Genomic DNA, 19,794 nt, shown 5'->3' on the forward strand with positions numbered 1-19,794 from the left:
GAATGTATGGAGGGGTTGGAATGGCTAAGGTCAAATCCTAGTCGACGTGAAATGATCTTGGAAACAACTGGCGTGGCTTAATTTACGCTAGTGACGTCATAGCCTGACGTAAAAATCGTATTTACCACTTCAATTATTTTCATTCATTCATTGGCTGCCAAAAAAACTTGTTTGCTAAAATTCTCCACCCTCTACCCTAGGTCCTCTGCCTAGGCTGAGAGGATCGATTATGAACGCGAACGGCGGCGAATCAGCGCATTTAACTTTAAAAAATCTAAAAGGTTACTTCTGCCATGCCTTTTTAACGAGTCATGACATTTTTCGCCTTCGGTAGACAGCTAAACAGACGTAAGGGGAGGAGCTACACTTCTCAAAAGGACTCGCCTTATGTTTCCACCATCAAACGTACAACGAGAGCCCCCTTAGCCATTCCAGCCCCTCCATACATTCCTGATATTGTATGTTTGTTCTTCCTGACACGCTCCAAATTCATAACAAAATTTGACCAAACTGCATGCTTTGTTGATATCAGTAACATTTGGTGTAGGTTTTTAAAGTGGTTTTCGTTGAGTTGCACAAGATTGAGACCGCGAACCTACAGTCATTTAGCCTATTAAGAACGACCTATTCTGGACCCGTAACATTTGTGTTTTATGATTACCACCTCATCGTTTAATTGAAATTGAAAGTTGTAAAAGTTCCTAAAAAAATGGTTGAAAAAAGAAGGCTACTAGGGTTGGTACTGGTAATTGGGAACACTTTTTACAAATCTTTGAATAACTTTGGTGGCGCTAACGTTAGACACCTGAAACTTTCAGGACATGAAATATGATTCTTTAGACACAATTCGCTATGTTTTCAGCTTTTTAACTCTTTTAAATTTTGCACAATATCCTATTTCCAAAACCCCTTAGAGGAACCCAAATGTGAACAATCGCTGGTAAATGTAAACACCCTGACTCTAAATAGTGAACGCGGGACCTAAATGTGAACACCAATGCTAATCAAATGGGAGCAATAAAAAAGGCCCTAGGAAAAAAGCTACCAATACGTAGGGCCCAAATTCATGCACCTAGATTAAAGTTTACGCAGATTTCATAAGTGATAATAGGATAATATAATTAAAAACAATACCTCAGTCAAAATGGTCATAATTTGTTGAGAAATCACATTTTTTCAGCCCCTAGCATAACAGCTGACTAGCGATCCCGTTTTCCCGCCCAATCAGTAGTGGTAGCTACGGCCCTCTTACGGCTAAATTGATAACTTTGCTAAAGGCGCGAAATTTGAGTATTTCTTGGGTCAATGATGTATTTTAAAGTTAATATTATCCGAAAATAGCTTGTTTACGCCACTGTTACGTTTAATCTTTTAGTAAAATAGCTTAAAAAGGATTCTAATTAACCTTGAAACGTCGTGTTCACATTTGCAATTTTTACTTGGTTTTTTCCAACTCTATTTTTGAATCGAATTCCGAATCGAACTCAGAGATTATAATATCAATTTTATAGCGAAAAACGTGATCTATCTAATGGTTAAAGTTTTGTTATCGTGGGATTATTGTAACTCTTGCTAAAGCTTATTCCCCGATGGTACTGTATTAAGAAACACCTAAAATTGGCATCAACTTAAGTTGATTAGTCCGAGTTGGTGCGTATATTGGTCCGTATCTTTCATCCACGTATTCCTACAATGTTCGGACCATTTTTATCGTAATCCTCGATATTCAATCTACAAATTGAGCCCTTTTAAAAGGAGTTTGAGCCGCTCAAAAATTAGTTACAAAATTTTAAAGAAAAAGTGTTCCCATTTAGAATCGTTCCCAATTACCAGTACCAACCCTATATAATTAAAAATACTCCAAGGCCTTCATCCATTGCAAAACTTTTGAATTCCATAATGGCATCTAAGTGGTATTTTATATAACAACAGACGCAATAAAATTAACAAACCTACGAACGAAAATTGAATTTTTTTTAATGTTATATTTCTGTACGAAAAACTTGGTTAGCGAAACAAATTTTATTAATAACTCTACCCACTAATAATGTTATAATAGCGATAACCTGTGACAAGCCACCGAACATTGAAAACGCAGTATACGAGAAATCATCAGACTCTGGTAGCACTTTTGACTACGGAGATGAAATTCGTTTCGATTGCTTGAAGGATTTCGTTTTGGATGGTGCAAAAACACTGAAATGTACTGCTCATGGTTGGTCTGATGATTTTCCATCATGTCAAGGTATGGTTAACTTTTTTCTACATATGTATATATATATATATATATAAATATTCATCCACACACACACTTTTGCGTACTTATCGTGTAGCTTTCTATTGCGACAACGTTGACCTCTCGGAAGGAGTTAAAATTGAACGATCTACCAACCCTTTAAACGACCAAAACAAGTATCCAAATCAGACGGAGGTTTTCTACAAATGCGCCTCTCTGAACTACGAACTAATTGGTAGTTTTTCTCAAACATGCACTGAAAGAGGATGGAACGGCAGAGAACCGTATTGTAAATGTACGTATGACTCTCTTTAATCATCGATTCACGAGAGTTTCATGAGATGCAGCAACTCTGGAATGTTGTTTGGAAAGGCCTAATGATAATGAGCGTTCAGTTTAAAATTCAAACAAAAGACTGGAGGATTTTAAGTTATTCAGAAAGGCACATGTTATGACTATTGTTAAAGCGAACAAATTTACAAAATTGAAAAAATACAATAAATTCTTAACGAATATTAGCTGCAATGGGGTTTTCAACTAGTAATAAAGATTTAACTGTAATTTGTTGACGATACTTTATTTCCCAGTGGCTGGTTGTTTAGATCCTGATATTCCGGAGAATGGTCGAATTAATCAGCGATATAGAATGAGGCAAAAGTATTACTCATTCGGTGATTCCGTCACATTTTCCTGCAACTGGGGATACACTATTGACCAGACGGAAAGACAAGCGTCAGAGAGTCGTTGCACCTCGGATGGGACCTGGACGAAAATTCCTCGGTGCATCGGTAGGGGCGTTATTTATTATTTCAAGAGTTTTTTGAAAAAGGGTAGAATACAATAATAACAAAAGTATTGTCTTAAGCTGAGATATTATTAAGAACTTAGGAGTAATCAAGTATAATAAATAAGCTTAAATTGTCAAGTAAGGCTGAAGGAGACCGAACTGGGAGGGGTTAGTCAGTTGAATGATCCGGTCTACAAAACCGCAGATATCGATTTCTAGAATTCTTAGAAAATCATCAGTAATAACAATAATTCTTGTGGGTAATCAAAGGTAATCAGGAATTTTCGATAATAACTGGACCCACGTCAAATCTTGAGAAAATGAGAAATAGTCACATGATTTACTAGTAATGTTTTGTAATCACCTGGGTAATCACATATTTCGTGAAATAATCACGTATAATCAATCAAAGAATTTGAAAATCCAAAATAAATATCGAAATCAGTTGAAATAGAAATATTCGCTCTATAATCACTGCATTCATCGAAATTCACGAAGAATCCAATGGTAATCACGGCATTTGCCAAAATATCACCGGAATTCATTGCAATTCAAACAGGAATCACAAGTAATCTGCGGCAATAACAGGAAATCAGTGTAAAGATTATGAAAACCACCCAAAATAATTGTAATCACTGAAATCAAGAAATTCGTTCATTTTTCATCGGAATTCACATAAAAATTCAGAAATCAGTAACCAGGTGTACAAAATTTTGCCGAATGACTAACACCTCGCCGGACTAGGAGACTTAAGAAATAATAAAGTTAGGTTGGGTTAGGAGTATTTGGAATTTGCTCCTAGAACTCTTTTTTTTCTTATAGAGAACTAGGGCCTAGGAATCGATTGTTGATAGTCATATTTCGGTCATCCCAATTAAAAATCACACAATTTGGGGCTCTTCTGTCTCAAATTGAGTGGTTCTAAAATCCCATAGGTTCAATTTGATAAATTTTTGACGTTTCTTTATTTTGATTATTTTTCTAGCTAGAACTGTACTTTCTTTTAAATCAATTTATTTTTTATTTTTGTCGCTTAAGAGATCTACTGCTTACGGCCAGAACATCCTGAAAACGGCAAATACCTAAACTTTCTTCCTGAAGAAGGAGCTCATTATCCAATGAACTACGTCATACCCTATGAGTGCGATCCAGGCTACACCCTAAAGAACCCAAATTTAAAAGCCGTAAATGTCACTCAAATGGCAAGTGGACCGGTTCCCATCCCAAATGCATCGGTGAGAATTCATATAAATTGTGGGTTGGCTATTTGAGGTCAATAGCGACTGTAATCTAACGATTTCCCTCATTCAATTTAACTGAAGATGTGCAATTTCCATCTAAAACAAAGTCGATAGAAACGTTGGTTTAACATTGAAATTCAAGAACCTCAGTTCTTGTAGATTACAGAAGCTATTGTTCTTACGCAAAGAGTTAAGCAAAACAGTATAATGCGCTTTAATCCTGTTGAAGTTTGAAAAGTTCATTACTACACATTTTTTTAGAGGCTACATGTGACAGTCCACCCGAAATTCCAAATGCCATTTTACAAACTACTGTACAAGAGAGAAGTTGGTTAGGCAAAGCCAAATTAAGCCAAATTATTGAGAATGACAACTGGATTCAAAGTGACTTACGGCTGTAGAGATGGACACCATATGGTTCCGAAGGGAGAAGATCCACCGGGACTAACCTGCACTGGAACAGGGCAGTGGTCAGAACCCAACTTTGATTGTCAAAGTAAATAAATACAGTGTTTTTTTTCGTTTAACATTATAAAAGGATGTCAAGTCTCATTCTACAAGGGCCTACCGGTCCTGTACAATTTTTCTAGGTTTTAAAATATTTTTTGTTAAAAATGCGTGTGAAACTTATATACTGCATATATTTGAGAAATTTGTTGGTTTTTCGAATGTTTGTTCCTTAGAAAAAAACTATATGGTTGATGTCAATAACGCCGTTCGGTTTGCTAAAACTATTTGTCGTGTTAATGCCAGAAAACTGAAGTACCTAAGATATTTTGAGAGTTAATTTTCTTTTAAAAATCACAAGCACAAAGTGTTGGGGTTGAGACGCTACTATCCCTTCAAATTAATGGACAATTTTCTCAACGATATTCTTGAATCTCTTAAATTAGGTTCACAGTGTGGAGCGCCTCCAGAAATAAACGATGGATATATATCGGTGTATGATCATAGCGAGTTTTATAATGTTGGATACAGAGCCGGTGTACAGTGCAATCGAGGTTTTATCAAAAAGAAAGAAGAAGTTACTTGTCTCCCGAATGGAAAGTGGGATGTCGAAGAACCGATGTGCCAGGGAAGATCTAAAGGTTGTAATGAAAATTCATTATGGGCTCATTGTACTTTTATTTACTATAAAATCAAGCCTAATTTCTCATCTCACGATTGTGGCGCTGTTATTGCTTTAAACTGCTCTACATATTTCCAAACTATTTCCTTAAATCTCTTAAAATAGGTTTCCAGTGTGGACCGCCGCCACCAATAAATGATGGAATTTTGCTGCATCATCAAATGGGTTCTTATCCTGCTGGATCGCGAGCCGATGTCCAGTGCAATCGAGGTTATATCAAAAAGAAAGAAGAAGTTACTTGTCTACCGAATGGCACGTGGGGATGTCGAGGAACCGATGTGCCAGAGGACATTAGAAGGTTGTATTTTCAATACATTTTGTGTTAAGCGTTATAGACCATTCCATGAAATACTTGCCGAGAAACCAACGTACAGGGGAAGGGCCGCCATATTAGGAGAGTTCCCTTGCTCCAAGGAGCAACGCCGGATGAAGCTCGCGTTCGCTGCACTCGGGAGGCTAGTCGACGCACACTGCCTCTTGCTGTGCTTCTTTGCGTGAGGGAACTATAGCCTTATATGGTAGCCCAGAGCCTGTGCTGTTTACTTTTCTTATGGCATTACAGAATGTTCTATTCTCTAATGTTTCTTAGATCTCGGTTATGGTCTTGTTATCAATTTAAGTTACTCGACAAATTTCCTAACGATTTCTTGCAATCACCTAAAATAGATCCGCTGTGTGGTTTGCCGCCACCAATAAATAATGGAGATCTGTGGGTGCGTGATCAAAGCGAGTTTTATCCTGTTGGATACAGTGCCGGTGTTCAGTGTCTCCCAGGATTTATCCAAAGAAAAAAGCAAGTTACTTGTCAGCTAGATGGCAAGTGGGATGTCGAGGAGGTCATGTGCTATCGAAGATCTGAAGGTTGTAATTTTAACTCATTTAATTATAAAATCAATGCTTATTTCTCAGCTCGCCCTGTTATGGCTTTAAAATATTCGAGAAATTTCTTAACGATTTCCATGAATTACCTAAGTAGGTTTGCCGTGTGGACCTCCGCCACTAATAAGTGATGGAACTTTGCGGTATTATCAAAGAGATTCTTATCCTGTTGGATCGCGAGCCGGTGTGCAATGCAACCCAGGATTTATCAAAAGAAAAGAAGAAGTTACTTGCCTTCCGAATGGCAAGTGGGATGTTGAGGATACGCTGTGCCAGGGAAGCTTTAAAGGTCTTAATGATAATAAATTTTCGGGAATTGTAATTTTATTATAAAATCAAGCATTTCTCAGCTCGCGGTTGTGGTAAAGTTCCTCGTATTGATAATGGCGTCTTAGTAATTTACCCAAGTGATGAGTTATATTTTGTTGGGGCCGCGGCCGATGTACGTTGTGATCGTGGCTACTATCAAATCACTTATCACGTTGCATGTTTGGAAAATGGAGATTGGAATATTACAGGAAGAGAATGTGAAATTAAAGGTTTGATTTTTCAATTGTTTAAAAAATGCAAATGTTTATCTTTACTTTTCGAATAGAAACAACTTGTGGTAAAGTTCCGACAATTTCTAATGGAATTATTCAGACTCCTGCTGGGATGCAAAATTATCCGGTCGGAACGGAAGCGATGGCCATCTGTGACCAAGGATTTCACTCTAAAAAATACGTTGTTATTTGTGAAAATGACGGGCACTGGGATTTACAAGATATAAACTGCAATAAAGAAAGTAAGAAGTTTGGTTATTTCCTAAGAGTTTGAAAGCTTATGCTGGTTGGTACATTTGAACTGATAAAGAATACGTTCTAAAATATAGTTGAAACATTTAGTTTGTTTTCTTTTACATTTTAGTGATACACTGTGAAAAACCTCCATTGATTCAAAATCATGGCTTTATTCACGATTTTGATGAAAGTAGAGAACTCTATCCAATAGGACACGGAATAATCTACGAATGTGAGCCCAACTTCAAGCTTGTACCAACTGGATTTCAAAACAATGTTTGCACAAATAAGGGATGGTTACACGCTGCTCCGGAATGTGTCGGTAAGAAGTAAACACTGACAGCAACATTCATTTTCCATTGTTTATTTATAATTTATCATTGAATTTATTTAGCCGAATGGTGTGATCCAATACCAGAGATTGAATACGGATACTTGAAACCCCCACGAAAAGGAAAATTAGTCCCCAATGAGGACCAATTAAATGTTTTGTGTAATGCCGGGTTTATACCCACTATGGAGTTTTTGAGTTGTAATTTAGACGGTTCGTGGAACTTGGGAAATCTTCGTTGTCAGAGAGACAGTAAGTGAACTACAACTTCTACAGTAATGTTTTATTTTTTATTTCAACCGTTTTTTGAATTGTTATTTAACCGTTATCGTTAAATAGATAGTTGAGTTCAATTTCAACTACGGTAGTTTTCAATGCTCGAAACTTGTAAAATAGGCTCAAAAATTTATTTCAGCTTACTAAAATAATTGGGTTGTTTATTAATCAATTCCAAAAGTTGCTTGCTATATTCCAAATCTTCCCACAAAAATCGATGGGCGTCAACTCAAAAAACGTTTACCGTACATTTTTGGTGTTCCCCTCTATGGTAGGCTCAAATTTTGACAAATGAGACCGCAATTAATATTGTGAAACATGTACATAGTAAAAATGGCCGAATTTATTTCGGATATTTTAGGCCTAATTTCGGCATAGTCTTAGAGAGATTTGCAAATTTTTTTATCGTTTTGGAGCCTATTTTATCAACAAATTCGACGTGTTTGAATATGGTGCCTTTAAGGAAGGTTGAAGAGTAGTATAAAACTTTGCACCACGTTCAATTATATGAGAATCAAAATTGCATATTTCTTCCATCACCATAATGTTTTCGAAAACGAACTATTTTCAGGGTCTACCGATTGCAATATGCCAGAACCAATAGAAAACGGATTCATTGACAATATATCCAACCTTAAAGAAGCGACATATCCTATGGAGCATCCGATAACTTACAAATGCCGCGAAGGTTACGTACTTGAGGGGGATGATAAAAGATTTTGCAGTGATGGAGGATGGTCTGGAGAGGCTCCTATTTGCAAAGGTATGTTTTAAAATTCCAAATCTGGGCTAGAGCACAAGACATTTACGAGTAATGATAATCTACTGGAATGTGTGAAAAGCTAGAAAAACACTTCGTAAATGAAGAAATCAAATTATCTCGCACTAAGTATAATAGCTGTCTAGAAAGAATTGTCATAATTTAACTTGGAATTACCGAAACGTAATTTCATCACCGTACAGCTATACTGGCGGTAGGAAGCGGGAATTATAGATAGCAGTAGTTGTAATATTCAAAACGCTCAAAGGGTCACAGTTTACAGGTAACAAGCAGCTGCCAAATATGAGCCAGTCGTACTTTACTGTGATGAATGATACCATCGTGTACTTTTATGTAAATAATTGAGTCCAATTTAAGTGTTGCTTCTTCATCATACAAAATTCTGAGATCCCACTTACGAACGGCTATGTCCATGTTAACTCGAGTACTCCTGAAGCCTTTATAATACTCTTCATAGTATTAATAATATATTTTCAGTGAACTACTGCAACTTGCCCAATAGACGAAACGCGGCAAATCAAGGTATTATTGCTGTTGGCAACATCTACAAGATAAAGTGTCCCAAAGGTCAAGCTGTCATGGATGGAAGCGACACAATCGAATGTTTAGAAGGAGGCTACTGGAATAACTTCATGCCCAAATGCAAACGTAAGCACACTGTTAAACTGCAAAAACTGGTTTAGAACTGGATGAAGAGAGGAGGGGGGCCCCTTTGGATAAGCTATACCGGAAAGCCCTTATTGTAATACAAATATTGTAGCACTTATATGGTTATCATCGTTCAAAAGTTTTAAATGATTAAACACGCGAAGGATTGATCCTGGACCATATAGTGTTTGTCCTTCCATTAGCCTTTAACGTGTCAACTATGGTCTAGTCTTCTTCGTATTTGAAGTTCGGTTTTACTCTAGCCTGTTAGGCCTAGCCAATCAGTAGCTTTTTCATTACCACACATTAAAATGAGATATATGTTTAATATCCACCCATGATGCTAGAATCTATGTTAAAGCGGATATTCGTAGGTGCTACCAGGAATGAATGGAGGGGAGTTGGAATGGATAAGGTCAAATCATAGTAGGCGTGAAATGATCTTGGAAACAACTGGAGTGGCTTATTTTTTGTTAGCGACGTCATAGACTGACGAAATACGACTGCTTCCCGCTTAAATATTTTCATTGGCTGCCAAAAAAGTGAAAATTCTTTTGCTAACTTCAACCTCTATCCGCTCGGTCCCTAGTTTGAAACGACTAGACATTTACCGCCTTCAGGAGATGGAAAACAGACGATGGGAGAGGAGCTACACTTTAAAAAATAAATAAATAAATAAGTAAGGCCTCGCCATATGTTTCTAACGCCCCTCCATACATTCCTAAAATATGTAAAAATAACCCCTAATAATAATAATATTTTACAATTTGTAACCTTATAGCGTACCTTCGAAAATCTTGCTCGAAAGCTGAGTTTGTGGACCCACGTGGACAATTCGTACCCGTTAACGAAAACGTCATAGAGCTTAGATGCCCTGACACCTTCACTCCGTTAAACTTCAGGGTTACAAATAGTACCTGTGATGAACGATTAGGAAGATGGAAAATTCCACCCGATATGATATGCTTTCGTAAGTTTGATTATTACCTCTCCGAGTGGTATTATACTGGACGTGTCTGTGTGTGTGTCTGTCTCTCACCGCGTTCGCAGTTGGCAAATCGGGGCAAACGTGTTCGCAGAAACCAACTTTTGGCTTCTACTCAAATTGTTACGATTAAGAAGTTCGCAGCGATCGGCTAGGGTAACGAGAAACATCTTGCCTCCCAATGGCAGGGGTTCCACCAAAGTTTCACGCAATTACGGGTTTTCTTATCATTTATTGTGAATCAGTCGCCATATATACCCTAAATTTCCAAAATTTTGTTAATTCAAACGTCAACAATAGCTATGTTTAAAATGATTTTACGAATAAAGTTTCTTAAAACGATTTAACTAGAGTTAGGGTAAATTAATGACGATTAAAATAATATCAATTATATTTATTTAATTATTTAAGAAAAACCCCTTAATTGCGTCGCAACTCGGAGCGGTAATTTTGGTTTGCCAACTTGTTTTTTATATTTTTAATTTTAACGTAAGTAAAATAATTACAATAAGTATGACATTTCTCATTGCCGTAATTGATATTACTTGTTGGTGTTTATAATTTTTTGCTCTGCCTGAGATTGCCTCACCAGGAGTCGCTCTATGAAATTTTTGACAAATAACAAGTTGACTGCTGAAAATAATGTTTTACTTGGAATTAAATTAACTTATTTCATTAAGAGTCATATTTTTTGTTGTTACGAATATCGTAGTAGCTCGAATGAGTTCTTTTTAACAATTATTCAAACCGGTCGTCTTCTCTCTCCAAGTTACGTGTTATCTTTTTCATATAGCAATGAAACATAGTCAGAGATGCCGTGAACCTGCACCAGTTTCAAACGGAAGAATTAGTGGACTTAAGGAAATTCCGTTGTACAAGGAAGGGGATGAACTAATTCTTCATTGTGATAGAGGATATGAAGGAACTGACAGAATAACGTGTCTAGCTAGTGGTTACTGGAACGGTGTACTGGCTACTTGCACTCGTTAGTTTAATTCATTCAATTTAAATCTATTTCAAATTTAACCATATTCTCACAATACTCTCTATAAGTACGGGTCTGCTGTAGGTGCCTATGGAATCTGCAGAGTCTATGCGAGACAAAATAAAAGAGATTTGCTGAGCTATTTCCCTTTAAAGGTTTCTCTTCAAAACAGGAATAGAAAAGTGTCATGGCCTGCTGCGTTTCTCTTTCTTAAGTGCAGTTGGGATTAGGTGATGCTTTCTGTTCCCTGCTGGCTGGAGAAAAATTCACTTCGTACCCTTAATAAAGGATGCGTGATCGTAGCAAAACACTACGACCCACACCATGAGTGAATCATATACTAGCTCCCTATAAGTTACTCAGCCACACTGGCCTAAGGTATCCAGCATTTTCTTCCCGCCAAAAATGTGTTACCTATATGCGACCCCCAGTGAGAGAAAATAACACTAGTCTCGGCGCTTGCGTATTTCCGGAAAAGGGGATCAACCAATGAAACTTCGAACTGAAAGGTAGTTAGTATAAGCAGACGACGTTTTAGAAATGTTGTGATTGTTTGTGACTCATAGCGTTTTCCTTTGGGTCCTCGCGGAGCGCTCCCAAGGAGCAATAAAAATGGTAGTAGTAGTTTCCAGCTTCGTTAGAGACTGTTTTTGAAGAATAGGATCTCCTAGTTTTATTCCTCCATGGGAGCGCTACGCGAGGACCCAAAGGAAAACGCTATAAGAGTCGTATTTTATCATTGAAATTATTTTAATGGGTTAACCGGTTAAGGTTGGCGCAATAGGAAGTTTTATTTTTTCGCATTAAAATGGCAGAATTTTGGATATTTGTTGACAAAGCCTAAATGAAAGAAACTCGTTTAAATTCAGAGCGTTGCCTACGGAATAAGAATTTTTATTCCGTAGGCAACGTTCAGAGGCAGGAACTATTTATGGTGAGAGAACCAAACTTTATCAAAAAATAAGAAAAACAACAACTTAATAGTTATCTCGAAAACCTTAATACACTTTTTAACAATGCGTCTAAAGAACTAATAGAAAAACTTATAGAAAGGCCCAACCCATTTTTAACGAAGCCTGTTGTGAGACCCAAATTATTTTTAAATAAGTAAAAGAATGAATGTGACGCAAAGAAACCAAAACCTACAAAACCGTTAATACCATTTGGAACAATCGTCACTTTAAAGTTCTCGATACATTAATTTCAAAGCCCTAAGAGAGGGCGCCGTCTACTATCACTTTCACCCGCCTCCCCTCCTCTCGACTACTATTCGGAAGAAAATGCTGGATACATTAGGCCAGTGTGACTGAGTAACTTATAGGGAGCTAGTATATGATTCACTCATGCCCACACTTATATAATATAGACTATTGAAGGGTTTTGGTTCACAATGTAGTGTAAACTGTTTTGTCTATTAGTCATCGTGTGCGAACTGGGAGAAAGGATTCCGAATGGAGAGTTTGATCCACCCGTTGAAGGAGACGTAGTACCTTACGGAAAAGTGATAAACGTGAAGTGTAATACTGGTTACCAGATATCGCAGGAAAGCAGCTTACTCCGTTGCGCAGAGACCGGCTGGGATAGCCAAAAACCATCTTGCAAAAGTGATTAAAGCTACTTCTTCCGAAATTTTAATGAATGATTTCAAATCTATTTTACTATTAAATATATGACCTATCTGCTTTGTGAAATATCCAATAAATATTGATTGAAAATCAAAATAGATTCAGAATACGATGTATTGCAAGTTGCACCTTTGGCCAATACCCTTACACTAATAAAAGTTCCGAGACATGCTATTTAGTTCGAGAGGTTAACTGATAATCTGACATGGTGACGTGGATGCTGGTCGGAGGTGCAACTTTTATTTTAACGTTGAAATCGGATTCTATTTCATTTCTATTGAGATATATTCCGAGTGTATAGATTAGTAATATAATCAGAAAAAGAATAGATGAAAATCCTTTGGATTATATTTTCATCCTTGCATTATATTTATATACAGAAATCGAGTGTCCAGATCCGGGTGTTCCGGAAAATGGTTGGTACTATCTGACTTCAAATGACTACGGAGAACGGGTCACTTTCGGTTGCAACAGTGGGTACAAGTTGCACGGGTCTAAGGAAAGAGTGTGTTTAGAAAATGGAAAGTGGAGTGGTTCTTTGACCCTTTGTGACTCAGGAAGTGAGTGTTTTCATTTACAACTATTGTCATTCAATATTTTTCAAGAAAGGTCACCGGTAGTATGTATTCGAAACAACTTCATAAAATTATTAATATACAAAAAATGCGTGAAAAAGAAAATATGAACAACTAAGTATCCTTACACGACGGGCCTATCTATGACTCATTTCCACGACAAGACCAGTTTTAGCCTGTAGGCATCACTGATAGGCCTTCCGCATATTGTGTCCAGTAATTCATTTGCTTACTTTTTCTTTAATATTGTACCTAAACGAAGTTTTACTTTGAAAAACTATTTTATATGCTCTTTCATGAGTGAATCATATACTAGCTCCCTATAAGTTACTCAGTCACACTGGCCTAATGTATCCAGCATTTTCTTCCGAATAGTAGTCAAGAGGAGGGGAGGCGGGTGAAAGTGATAGTAGACGGCGCCCTCTCTTAGGGCTTTGAAATTAATGTATCGAGAACTTTAAAGTGACGATTGTTCCAAATGGTATTAACGGTTTTGTAGGTTTTGGTTTCTTTGCGTCACATTCATTCTTTTACTTATTTAAAAATAATTTGGGTCTCACAACAGGCTTCGTTAAAAATGGGTTGGGCCTTTCTATAAGTTTTTCTATTAGTTCTTTAGACGCATTGTTAAAAAGTTTATTAAGCTTTTCGAGATAACTATTAAGTTGTTGTTTTTTCTTATTTTTTGATAAAGTTTGGTTCTCTCACCATAAATAGTTCCTGCCTCTGAACGTTGCCTACGGAATAAAAATTCTTATTCCGTAGGCAACGCTCTGAATTTAAACGAGTTTCTTTCATTTAGGCTTTGTCAACAAATATCCAAAATTCTGCCATTTTAATGCGAAAAAATAAAACTTCCTATTGCGCCAACCTTAACCGGTTAACCCATTAAAATAATTTCAATGATAAAATACGACTCTTATAGCGTTTTCCTTTGGGTCCTCGCGTAGCGCTCCCATGGAGGAATAAAACTAGGAGATCCTATTCTTCAAAAACAGTCTCTAACGAAGCTGGAAACTACTACTACCATTTTTATTGCTCCTTGGGAGCGCTCCGCGAGGACCCAAAGGAAAACGCTATGAGTCACAAACAATCACAACATTTCTAAAACGTCGTCTGCTTATACTAACTACCTTTCAGTTCGAAGTTTCATTGGTTGATCCCCTTTTCCGGAAATACGCAAGCGCCGAGACTAGTGTTATTTTCTCTCACTGGGGGTCGCATATAGGTAACACATTTTTGGCGGGAAGAAAATGCTGGATACCTTAGGCCAGTGTGGCTGAGTAACTTATAGGGAGCTAGTATATGATTCACTCATGGCTCTTTCGAATCATTATTTAAACCATTTAGATCAAGATTGTCCCGAGCCCGGAACCCCAGTAAACGGAATCAAATCTGGCACTCACCATAATGAAGGAAATACAGTTACTTATTCTTGCTTAAGTGGATACACATTAATGGGTTCAAGAAGTAGAACATGCAATAACCGTACTTGGACAGGACAAGAACCGCAATGCATAGGTATTCCTATTTTTTTATCTCTAAAGTTTCAGAAACTACATTTTCTCGGTTTCCAAAGACCAAATGGGGAATTTGCACAACGTGCAATTACGTATTTAGTACAAAGAAGCACCATGTTACATGGTTGCAACTTGTTAATCATAGTAATGTTAAAGGTCTCTATGGTACCTTTCGAAATTGAGCTGAGGAGCTGCTACTACTTTCGAAACAAACATTAGCCCAGTGACTAGTATTCTCCTTAGTCATTTGAGTTGAGGATGATCCTCTTTGTAGGGCTCTGAAGAAGAGCTGCTGCCCTTTCACAGCCATTGAACTAGCGAAGAGTACTCCGTCCAGAGTTTGAAGCATATTGATATGCACATTATCGATGCAAATCAAGTTCATACCTTAATTCTTGATGAAGTAGCTTTTGAACTTAAACAGAGCTTTTCGGTTAAAGGCTTTGTAAATTGGGTTAGCAATATATTGCAGTATCGACTTTAGTCCTCTCTCGTTTAAAAATCATAATAACCCATCACTATTAAAGAAGCTTTAGAATATTTCCGAAACATATTTTCTTTTATATATAAACTTCTGTGAAAATATGCTTTTATTGAGCCCTGACACTTGATTAGTTATAGGTGATCTATACAAAATGTTTCTGATAAGTCCACCATAAATGTTTTCGACCCCATGTTCTTTGACACTTTTCACTCAGGCTGACCCAAAGAACACACCCTTTAATTTGTGGCAGACTTATCGGAAACACCGATTACGGATTTGGGGTGGTTAATTTTTGAAAGAAGGTATTTGAGTAAATTATTGGCAATATTGTAAAGCAGATTACAGTGAAAGTAGTGAGGTTGTCTCTAAGAGAATACGCTTAAAGAAATAATGATTTCATTATCGAAGGAAAACTTGATTTTGATGCTGCCAGCGAGGTCAGTCAAAGGTTGCGAATCCTTCTTAAACAAGTAAATCACTTCGAAAAAACGGAGGTATACTGGTGGAGATTCCGAAACAGAATGATAAAAATCAAAGACCACCTCAAGAATCAAGATCTGGAAACAGTGCCGCTCCTCTTGTGCAAAGAAGTATGCTTGTCGTATGTTTCATGTTTGACTCTTCTACCGGCATTGGAGAAGATAACTTTCGAAAATCTATTAAACTGGCTCAAGCTTTAACCCAAAATGTAAGTAAATTGTTATCATAAACATTGATTACAAACATTTCTCGGAAGTACTTTGGGAACGTTGCTTAACCATATTCTGGCTCCGAATTGGGAAAGAAAGTATAGGTTTTTGAAGCAATTTTTTTCCCCATCAATATTAGCGCTCGGCATAGCTTACGTGCTACTGCGCTGCTATCTCAAATTGAAAGTGTATTAAAGCAGTAATTCTAATCAACGTTTCTGACAATGTCTTTAGTCTTACACGTTACTTTTAGACTTTTCGATTTGAAGAATAGATTTATAGGCACAGGAGCCATTTTCTCCGGATGGTCGGGAACACTGCCGAAGCAGGTTTCTTGGCTCAACAGTCCTCAGCACTCCATAATTATGGACGCCAATCATAACCTAATATACTTCTGGCTAAACCAAAGTGTTAGCGAATTTCTATTCATATTTATTCCCAAATTTCACTAAAATTATCAGTGAGGTTTACATTATGAGGTGGTTTTTAGAGCTACCCTTAACATATGTAGATATTACAATTACATAATAGTCATTTTATGATTTTAGTGAATTTAAATTCTTCCAGATGAATATGGTTGGAAATTATTATTATTATTAAATTATACGAAAATTATTTTTCTTTCGGCTACCTCGATCGAAAATAAACTGGATTGGGCTATCCTCGTAAATTTCCCTGACATTTACTATTTATAATAATAATAATAATAATAAAGCTTTATTCTTAGGATATTCTTATCAGCTGCACAGCTGGTTTACATAAGAGTCCTGTAGTTAAATTAAATTAAAATGAAATAGTTTACAGTTTAGATGTTGTTTTACATTTCAATCGGTTAAGATTAAATAAATTATAATCAGTAGTTTAAAGTGGTTTATACATATAAATATTATTTTCAGGTCAACTAAGATTAAGTTATGTCATAAGGATTTATACATCATTTGGCAGATATAATTTCTTAAGGTCATTTTTAAATGTTTTAAATGAGTTTTGATTTCTCAATGACGGATCTAGTTCATTCCATAGTCTCACACCTTTTATTCTTAGACTATTGTCACTATATTTATTTAACCTTTTTTGTACATTAAGGTTTACTAGATTTCCTCTAGTATTGTGCGAATGGTTTTTATTTAGGACGGAGGCAAATATTTCTAATATGTAATTTGGGCATATATTATGGTAAATTTTGTACATGACTAGAAGCGTATGATATTCAGCTCTCTGTTTTAATGTTAACCAGGTCAAGTCATTTCTTGCATCTGTGGCTGAGGATCTATTCGGCCTACGTAGAATGGATCTGGCACAGTTATTTTGCAAGATTTGTAGTTTCTTTAAGTGAGACAGCGAGGCATTATTATAGAAGATATCGGCGTAGTCGAATACCGGTTGCACTAGTGCATTGTACAATATACACAGTGTTTTAACATTAAGATTATTTATAAACTGTTTATATAACCATATTTTCCGCTTTGCTTTGTTAAATGTGTAATCAATATGTGGGATCCAGGTAAAAGATTCGTCCAGATGCATTCCCAAGTATTTGAATACTGTGACTCTTGATATCCCTACCCCCTTTAACTCAGATACGGGTTTTGCTTCAAGTTTTTTGGATTTGTCCGGCGAGAAGATCATAAACGCGGATTTTTTAGTATTGACTGACAGACCCTTAGATCGTAGGGTGTCTATTAGGGAGATAGTATCAGCCGACAGATTGTCCAGTAGTGTAATGAGGTCCTCATTTGCAGCGATTAAGGCATCGTCGTCTGCGTACTCGAGTAATTCAGAATAGCGCAACGATTTATAGTTATCACATGTGTATATATTAAAAAGAAGAGGACCAAGTACGCTTCCCTGTGGTACCCCAGAATTTAAAACAAGGGGTTTAGAGTACTTTCCATCGATGTAGACCTTTTGAGTGCGATTCTTGAGGTAGCTGCTGTACCATTGGACCGCCATGTCACCAATCCCCGATCTTTGGAGGTTGTATAGTAGGATGTCATGATTCACGCTATCGAATGCTTTTGACATGTCGAGGAAGGCGACTGCAACAAACTTGCCATTTTCTAATTTGGATAATATGCGCTCGTGAAGATTCATTATGCATGTTTGGGTCGAGTGGCCTGGTAAAAATCCTGATTGCATATGATAAAATAATTTATTGCCAAGACCGAACTCTAGTAACTGGTCATGTGCACATCTCTCCTGTGGTTTTGATAGCGCTTGTAATACCGAGATTCCTCTGTAGTTCCCTGGATCGCTGCGGTCACCACTTTTAAAAATAGGTACGACCTTGGCCTCCTTCCATCTGGTGGGAAAATGTCCAGTTTCAAATGATAGATTAATAATTCGTGCGACGACAGGTGCAATAACTATCGCCATGCCCTTTATTAATGACGTGGAGATGCCATCAGTTCCTGCCGCCAAGCTGTTGGGTAGTTTCCGCAGATATTCAAATACAGTTTGAGCATTAACTTCCTTGAAATCGAGTTTTTTATATTTATATGTGATGCTATCTGGTTCGTGGTGTGTCCCGTATAATGTGTGTGATTGTTTATTGATGAAATAGTTATTAAAGAGGTTGGCAACCTCTTCTGGTTCAGTAATTAGGTCATTGTTAGTCTTTAATATGGGGTTCGTATTGTCCTTGGATTTTACGAATGGTTTTATAGCTTTCCAAATATCTGAAGGGTGTTTTGTACTTTTCCTGAAGTATTCATTTTTCGCTATATTAACGAGGCTTGTGACTTTATTGCGTAGAAATCGATAATTGTTTAGTAGCCCAGGATTTCTTTTAATTTTCTTTCTTAGGACGTCGCGTAAATGCATGGCCCGCTTGATATCGTTGGAGAGCCAAGGTGTAGTTTTAATTTCTTTCCGCTTCATAACCATTGGAGCGTATCGGTCCAAGTGTGATCTTATTAATGACTCTAGTTTTTCTACTCCTTCATCAACATGACTAAACGTTAGGCTATCCATTAAGTTAATAAGGGATTTGGTGAAGTCAGCATAGTTCATGTTTCTATAGTCTCTGTTCCCTTTTATTGTTTTTAGGATCTTGGGGCAATGTCTCTTCCTAATACAGTATATTAGGTCGTGATCCGAAGCACCACAGGTTATTACGCCACTCTCTGTTATTCTGGTTGGGTGAGATGTATAAATAAGGTCAAGAAGGGAGGTTGAAGTCAATGTTATCCTTGTCGGCGTGTCAATGAGTTGTTTAAAGGAGTAGAGGCATTGTTTCAGAATTTTTGTTTTGGAACAATTCGGGCTTTTAATTAGATCACAATTAAAGTCTCCAAGTAGTATTACTTCATGGTTCGGGTTTTGATGTACAAGAGAAAGGAGTGATTTTATCTCGGTTGCGAAGGAGTCTGCGGGTATATGGGTAGGAGGGTGGTAGCAGATACCGATTTGCAAGGGGTGGGTGTTTGTCTGGTATAGTGTGCACCAGATATATTCGATGATAGTATTAGAATCTAGATTATGAGCAGTGTTCTGAACTAATGTAAGATGAGAACGGTAATATAGACAAACACCACCACCTCGCTTGTTTAACCTATCCAGTCGAAAAAAGTTGAAGTTGTCAATGTTTATGATCACGTCAGGAATAGATTCGCTTAACCAAGTTTCAGTTATTCCTAGGACATCAAATTTATATTTAGAAATAATATTTCTTATGTCTTCAATATGTGGAACAAGGCTGCGAATATTAATGTGGCCAATCTTGAGACCCTTGTGTGCCTTTTGTGGTCATTCATTTAGACTTGTTGGGTCCTGTGTTCCCTTATTTATGCGGGTTTTCCTCGGTTCTCTGTATCTGCTGACTTTGATAGGGCTGGGCCAGTTT

General features: G+C 37.1%; 2 protein-coding genes across 2 annotated transcripts in view; both read left to right on the forward strand.

Annotated features, from left to right (window-relative positions):
• Window positions 1-4,689, forward strand: part of LOC149679464 (sushi, von Willebrand factor type A, EGF and pentraxin domain-containing protein 1-like) — a 43,376-nt gene extending 38,687 nt beyond the window's left edge. Inside the window, exons 16-20 of the mRNA XM_089835228.1 lie at window positions 2,060-2,245; window positions 2,334-2,531; window positions 2,824-3,024; window positions 4,062-4,258; window positions 4,526-4,689. Coding sequence (XP_089691354.1) covers window positions 2,060-2,245; window positions 2,334-2,531; window positions 2,824-3,024; window positions 4,062-4,258; window positions 4,526-4,600 — 857 coding nt within the window. The 3' untranslated portion in view covers window positions 4,601-4,689. The remainder of the gene's footprint in view (window positions 1-2,059; window positions 2,246-2,333; window positions 2,532-2,823; window positions 3,025-4,061; window positions 4,259-4,525) is intronic.
• An 839-nt stretch (window positions 4,690-5,528) lies between these two features.
• Window positions 5,529-15,941, forward strand: LOC149679465 (sushi, von Willebrand factor type A, EGF and pentraxin domain-containing protein 1-like). The gene is made up of 15 exons (XM_089835230.1): window positions 5,529-5,691; window positions 6,060-6,254; window positions 6,370-6,561; window positions 6,623-6,811; window positions 6,868-7,056; window positions 7,179-7,373; window positions 7,446-7,634; window positions 8,230-8,421; window positions 8,917-9,087; window positions 9,869-10,057; window positions 10,866-11,057; window positions 12,476-12,661; window positions 13,063-13,242; window positions 14,608-14,778; window positions 15,670-15,941. Exons 1-15 carry the CDS (start codon window positions 5,529-5,531, stop codon window positions 15,939-15,941), a joined length of 2,865 nt encoding a protein of 954 aa, XP_089691356.1.
• The last annotated feature ends 3,853 nt before the right edge of the window (window positions 15,942-19,794 follow it).

This window comes from Phalangium opilio, unplaced genomic scaffold (assembly GCF_054372755.1).
Source record: "Phalangium opilio isolate 3A_F unplaced genomic scaffold, DU_Popi_V2 ptg000041l_1, whole genome shotgun sequence".
Lineage (NCBI taxonomy): Eukaryota > Metazoa > Arthropoda > Arachnida > Opiliones > Phalangiidae > Phalangium > Phalangium opilio.

Coding starts and splice junctions, on each gene's coding strand:
- LOC149679465 (XM_089835230.1), top strand. CDS start 5,529: ATGATGGAATTTTGCTGCATCATCAAATGGGTTCTTATCCTGCTGGAT. Junction 6,562..6,622: donor GTGCCAGGGAAGCTTTAAAG/GTCTTAATGATA, acceptor AGCATTTCTCAG/CTCGCGGTTGTGGTAAAGTT. Junction 10,058..10,865: donor ACCCGATATGATATGCTTTC/GTAAGTTTGATT, acceptor TTTTTCATATAG/CAATGAAACATAGTCAGAGA.